The sequence below is a fragment of the Meleagris gallopavo genome, chromosome 20, assembly GCF_000146605.3.
Source record: "Meleagris gallopavo isolate NT-WF06-2002-E0010 breed Aviagen turkey brand Nicholas breeding stock chromosome 20, Turkey_5.1, whole genome shotgun sequence".
Classification (NCBI taxonomy): Eukaryota; Metazoa; Chordata; class Aves; order Galliformes; family Phasianidae; genus Meleagris; species Meleagris gallopavo.
The window spans coordinates 7,909,819-7,916,865 of record NC_015030.2 but is presented as its reverse complement, the minus strand read 5'-3'; the positions used below and the strand labels follow the sequence as shown (position 1 = coordinate 7,916,865).

The window sequence follows — 7,047 nt, the reverse complement described above, 5'->3', positions numbered from 1 at the left end:
ATTTTTTTCAAAAGGTTTTACTATTTTTTTTCCATTACTCTTACAGCATATTAACTTCCTCCCTCGTTTCCCACATCTTCTACTCCTCTAAAATTCAACCAACTCTCCAAATCATGAGAACATGGAGCATCTACAATCCCTTCTAACCCACACCTGTCAATGGCTTACTTGCACTGTCACCACTTCAAAGTAACAGCTGGCAGATATGTGGGGGCCGTGGTGAACTGATGACAGTTTCAACACAGAACACAGGTATGAAATGGAGTCATGGGAGAGAAAAAAGGACCTGAACAATGCATTGGAAAGAAAGGAGGACACGGTGAGGCAAAACTTTTCACTTCTCTTCCTCATTTTCAAGAAAGAGAAAATGCACTGATAAAAAGGACAGAAAATATGTAATGCATGAGCACAAAGAAATCTATGTAGAAGTTTTAATAAACCACATTACACCAAATATTCCATGCTTCAGAAAAACAGAAGAAAAACACAACATATACATGCCATACTGATTATACTGCTCAACTACACAGAAGGATGCTCAAGCAATGATAACAACGTAAGAATTAGTAATAAAAGAGCATCTGAGACAGAAAATGGAAAAATGAACAAGAAACAGCAGGAAGACAGTGTAGTACTACAAAAAAATACCATGAGCAGTTTGAGGGAAATACTATTACTGACTTCACTTTACAGGTGTCAATATGAAAATATTACTATAAGATAATACAAACAAAGCATGTTGCAGACATCATCACTAGAAAATCAAGTACAGCATTTAGATTTGAGGGAAATGAGAAGGCAATTTTGACAGATGTATTTTTCACCCAAACTAATAAACTCTATGATATTTGCCAGGCTGTTAGTAGGACAATATTATGAACATCAGATAATTTCTGTGTACTTTAGAGGACTGCACTTCAAACCTTTGGTTATCACTGTTACCACCTACAGGTCATAATGCTGATTCCATTTTGGATCAAGTGTATTCTTCACAGTATCTGTAGAATGGCATTGGCCAGATCCGTCCACCACAACCTTAGCAAATGGATCAGGAAGTCCTAAGAGAAAAAAAAATTAGCAAATGGATCAAGATGCTTCAGAATCTTAAATCACTGCTTTTTTTAACATACATATATTAATAAAAGCCATCTGCAATTTAAAAGTAAGTCATTTTTCTTGACTATGATATAAAAGAATTGCATGATGTATTAAGAACTGGAAATGGCTAGATTGTTAAGTTATTCCACACAAGTTTGTCTCAGTCTCTATCACTATTAAACACCTGGGGGAGGGTGGAGGGACTCTTTCTGTGAAGCCTCTGAACACCTTAATTTCCTTAATTCAGGATTAAGTTTTTGGTATATGAAACATTCAGCAAAAGATAGGGAAAACAGAACTGCACTCTTCCTGTTTTAAAGGCCGATTGTAATCAGTATTTTAGTTGACATTTGTATTAAAGGAAATTGTCTATAGCAGATTATACATGCTTTTGAGATCATCTTTGTTTTTCTGCTCGTTTCCTGCTGCATTTTCTCCTATCTTACTACCTCTGAAATACTCAGCACAGGTTCAGCTGCTAACAAAGCTCCATGCAAAGACAGTACTGGGCAACACAGCCGAGGGTGGGAAAGAAGCAGGACCAAAGCAGCCTACAATTAGCTCTACTGCAACTGCTGTCCTGAGCTATTAACTGACCCCAGAAGGGATGGTCCCACCACTAACACTGTTTTTCCCTCACACTAATTCCGGCCCTCATCTGCATGCCCAGTGACTCAGCTGCAGGAATTGCAGAGGTGAAACATTATTTGCTTTTTCTGTAGTGTAAGGTTTGCACCAGTGTTGCTTCCTCAGGTGACTCAGACAGAGCCAGTCTGGCACCAGTGGCCCAGGGCTGGTGCCAGACATGGCAGATGGGGATAAAGGCAATGCAGGCAGCAGGGAGGGGCCTGCTGGGATCCATGCTGCCGACTGGCTTAGCTGCAGTATGGAACTGTTCTTTTCAAAGCTTAGGTCTGATCTTTTGAATTCTTCCTACCCCCAACAAGAAGGCAGCAGGCAGGTGATGTGTGTGTGCATGCCTACAGAGCCAGTAACATTCCTGTCTGCCTTCTTCATCTTCCTTATTAATTAAAATATAATTTCAGAGTACGTAAGTATTATGACACAATTAATAATTGAGATGCACTTATATGTCTGCTGGACAAAAAGTTCTTATATATTTTAAGTACATGACACTAATGCTGAAAAACATCATTTGCTTGAAAGAGTAAATTTGTTTCCCAGTCCCATAAAAAAAAGACAGAAGGGGAGAAGGAAAGCGTTAATGTATTTTGGTTTTAATTATTGTTATGAATGTTGTGTCATCCAGGAAAAAAAAAGTAATCAAAAGCCCTGAAATAAAATGGAGCAAAAACATTAAAGACCCCTTAACGCAGCCATCCAAATACAGCAATCACATGCAAACAGGGATTTACAGAACTTGCATAATATTTATCCCAACTATAAATGTTTAAAACTTGAACGGCTACTTACGGAAAAAGTCCTTTTTCACCAAGTTCTTTGCACACAGTACTGTAGAAAAACAAGAAGTGTAAAATTAAGTTTCTGGTTATTAATACCAACAGCGTTAATTTACTTGCCCAGCATACCAGAAAATCCTGCTCAAAACAACAGGAACGAACATAAAAGAATTGTGCACCTACACCATTTCTATTATCATGTAAAATAATTCCGGAAAGCTGAGCCAGAAGTGTCATCTTTTGGCAGTTCACCTGTGGGTAGATTGCAGGGAAGCCACACAGCCCTGCTCTCCTCAGGCAGCAGCCTCACATGCATTTTTCTCCTGGTGCCAACTGGAGCTGGTCCTACCTTTACCTACGGAGTGAACCAGAGCAGTCCTAAGAGCTCAGCACACGGGGGCACAAACAATACGAGCTCCTCTGCTCTGCAGAACACTCACAGCTTTCTGACCACAGAAGAGTGCACGAGGTGGTCTTGGCTTTTTTCTTATCTTACATGGAAAGTAAATACAATTTTTTTTTTTTTTTTACCTGAAAAAACATTAGGGTGGAGCAGGCGAAATTCTAACACCAGAGTTTCATAGCTGCAAAAATATGTATTATTGTAGAAGCTGAACATTTTGGGGAACTTTTTTGATTATGTAAATAGGAAGGAACATCTGTACTTCTCCACCAAAAATACCAAGGGGAAAATAAGAATGGAGTATATAAAAATGGAGGTGAAAAAAAGACATCTATAAAAGGAGACAACTTTCATATAACAGTGCCAAAGTACACACAAAAGACTTCTCACAAATCACACTGCTATTCAACTACACACACTTATTCATTATGGCAGGTTTAGCAAGCAGGAACTATTAGATTCCCCTGCAAAACACTAAACGTTTAATGGGTAACACAGAAAGATTCCAGAGTATTGAGTGAAAAAAGAAAACATGGAAGTACGTGGTTGGAATCAATGCTGTAGAAGACTCCTCAGTATAGGATTCCTTTTGATATATTTTTTTTAATGAGACCTCCAATATTTGTCACTACCAGGAAACACAAGAGAGAAAGGAGCACCCAGTCAGTGCATCCCACAGCCACCAACCCCAAGCATTTCTGACTTTCCCTACAGAAGATCCCCCACATTCTCTCATACCTCCTGGAGACTTCCACAGTGGGGCAGAGAAGCACCATCCTGAATAGCTTTGCATGCTAGCACAGTCCAAGTTACATATTATTTTATATCAGTGAAATGAAGGCTTTCCCAATTTTTATGTGGCCATGTTCATAGAGATAATGATTTAGTGAAAGCACATTCCAACGAATTCAACACTGCACAGTCTCACTAAAACTCTGCTCATGTCTAACAAAGTCTGTGTTCCATAAAACAGAAGGAGATATTCATTAGTGACTGCAGGTAGTCATAAAACAATCTCCTGTGCATTGGCATACACTGTAAAAAAGGCATATATAAGTTCCCAGGAAAGTTTCAGCAAATTAGCTTAATGCAACGGGATGCTAACAACAATACTGTTAATCTGAAATAAAAGGACTGGTGCCAGGTTGTTATCAGTTGTTCCTTCTAAAGATGAACAGGGTCAAGAAATAGTTTTTCAGCTCAAAGATGCAATGGGCCTCCTAAAACATTACTGAATTTAAGGGATTGTCACCCAGTAAGTCTCACTATAAACAGTCAACAAATGGTACCACACTGATAACGTGCCAAACAAGTTCGGTATTGCTGATACCTGGAGTTCAACATGTGCAACAAGAAGACTGTAACACCACAGTCTGCTCCATGAATCTATCAAATACAGTCTGCAGGATGATGTAGTAAAACCCCGCAGGCCTCCAGAAGCCCAGCAATTTAACCACTGCTCCATTTACAAGCAGCTGATAACTTAAAAGACATTGAAGGAAATAGATAATAACAGAAACTTGCACCTGCAATTCCTTAAGATTTTATTAAAACAGGAACATCCTCAGCCTGACAGCTGTCAACAAACACCACTCACCCAAGGCATCTTTCATCCGGTGGTATAAAAATCTTCATATAAAGCAGATGCTTATCTAGATGGTCACTTTCTTAAACGTATCAGAAAATTACTACTTGCACAATTTCATCCACTGCAAAAAATGGGATCTGCCAAGTGAAGCCAAAGATTTTAAATGACAGTTCAGGCAAAATTCATCTACAGCACAGTGGGCAGACCATATGCTCCAGAAATTGCAAAATGCCCCAAATAAAAGAGATTTGACGAGTCTTTTCAGAAAGAAATCAGAAGGTCAATGGATTATGAAAACTTGCTTTCAAAATAATAATCAATTCTGTCAGTGCAACTTAACCAGTGCCTCATGTTGCACAATATACAAACTAATAACTGTTTCCCCAACAATTAGCCATTAGTGAAGAAACTCATACTATGGCCCAAGTTTTCTCCTTCTAGTAACCACACTGATTCTGACTAATCAGACTTTATTCTGCCTTTGTCAGGTTAGCAAACAGGAGACACACTGAGAAACTGTCTCTTAGGTACACCCTTTCTGCCAGGTATTTCTACTAAAAAAAAAAATATATCTCGGCAGCATCAGCTCACTTCTAAATGAAAGAATCTTCTTCCATGTTTGGAGTTCCAATCTGTACAGGACTTCTGCATAAGTTTTCTCACCAATGGGAAACGTACTGTGGTTTAGGCTCCATTTTTCTAACCATTTCAACACTGCATTAGACCTGTTCTGAATATTCTGATAACCAACTGATTAATAGCCCCCTGAGAATAAAAACAAAGGAAGTTTGTTTCCTATGGATTGATGTTCTGCTGTTGTCTGAAAGCTACAGCTGAAGCTTTTCCCAGTGGCAGGGCACTCACACGGCTGCTCTCCCACGCAGGCTCTGCAGTGGTCTACCAACATCTCATCTCTTGCTGCAGCTTTTTCCTCTTGGCTCAGGTCACTGCGACAGGTCTCAGCAATCCTCATGAAACTCACAGGGCTTACTTATCTTTAAGACCTCTATCCTATGTTAAATTTCAGTCAAAGATTCCAAAAACAGAAAGTACCAAAGAAAGGTCACTTTATTCCTCAAAGAGCCAAGTGCAAATGCTGATTTGAGCCCCACGCGATGAATGAAACACCCATCAGTACCAGATCTATGCAGCTGCACCATTAACAACCCTCTGGCACATATGGTCACAAAAGGATATTATTTGTTTTAGAATTAACATGTACAAGTAACATTCTTATTAAAATTATTTGTCATCAGAAAAAAGTACAAAGCTATTTAAACTTGCACTGAACTTTTTCAGAAACTAGAATACAAACCAGCACCCATCTATCAACACTGGTTTGAAAAGGAAGGAGGAGCACTGTACCAGCAGTGCATCATCAAAAGACATTAATGCTTCCAGTACACATAAGTAGATAAAGCATCCATTACAAAATATCAGTGAGTCAGTGGATACCTATGTTTTGTATTTATTGCAGACTTCCTGGGAAGTCTACAGAAAAGAGAACACCACTATCCCAACATGAAGGAACAACGTTCATGTGCCAAGACAAACACATCAGTTTCACATGCTGTATGTTCAGTACATACCTCTGTATCATGCCTTATGATCTCATTCTACATGTGCTATGGACAACAGAGATACTGAAATTTTAAAACACATTACAAATTATATTAAGTCTTAAGCTATCCTAACGAGTAATTTTTAAACGCGTACTGGAGAGATTGATATTTTGGATGAACGATACAAGAAGAAAGGTAAGAAAATAAGAAGTAATCACGAATGTCCATGAAAGCAAGCACACAAAGAGAAGGAAACACACGATCAATGCATTTTAGCATTTAGCATTCAGTACGTGACTAAGAGAACAATACCCACCTCCCATCAGGCACTGCTGAGCGAGCACTGCTGTGCCAGTGGCAGCCCAGAGCTCAGCGGAGGAGGGAAAGGAGTAGATCCAAAGCTAAGGCTGTGTTTACTGATGTTCTGTCTTTTCAGCGTCATCACCGTTGTGGAACTAATTCAGCCCTCTCCTGAGTTCAAGTTTTAGCACTGTAATTTCTGGGTGTATTTTTTTGGTTTTTAAACCCAAGGGCTTTTCTCCCAGAAAAAGTGCTTATTCCAGAACATACGGAACACATGGGACAGCGGGGAGAAGGACAGGCTGCCTATCAATTTCTGCCACAATAGCTCATTTTAAAGACAAGTCTTTCTTCCCCCTACAGAAACACCATCTTTTAATGAAATCCATTAGCATTGCTTTTTGTGATCAGATCCCAGTTGTTTGCATGTAATACGCAGTGCAATACAATCACTAAAATAAGTCCCAGCTGTAGAAACACAATGCTATGCTGTTGCTAATGCGTGTTGTACTGATAATGAATGGTCGTCTATGCTTTAATCTGAATAAAGCTCCCAACTGCTCTGTCTCTTCTTGCCAAAAATTCCCCTTCCTCCTCCAGACTGTGGTTGCATTCCAATTACACTGCTGATTGGAATGAGCCTGCTCTGGGGGGAGGGAGAGGGAGGGACACACC

The 7,047-nt window shown here is 39.4% G+C and overlaps 1 protein-coding gene across 1 annotated transcript in view; it reads right to left on the bottom strand.

Annotated features, from left to right (window-relative positions):
• SMURF2 (SMAD specific E3 ubiquitin protein ligase 2) overlaps positions 1–6,410 on the bottom strand; it is a 37,277-nt gene extending 30,867 nt beyond the window's left edge. Inside the window, exons 1-3 of the mRNA XM_010721518.2 lie at positions 6,389–6,410; positions 2,533–2,571; positions 950–1,058 (exon numbers count right to left, since the gene is read on the bottom strand). Of these exons, the coding sequence (XP_010719820.1) occupies positions 950–1,058; positions 2,533–2,571; positions 6,389–6,395 (155 nt within the window). The 5' untranslated portion in view covers positions 6,396–6,410. The remainder of the gene's footprint in view (positions 1–949; positions 1,059–2,532; positions 2,572–6,388) is intronic.
• Positions 6,411–7,047: the final 637 nt, after the last annotated feature.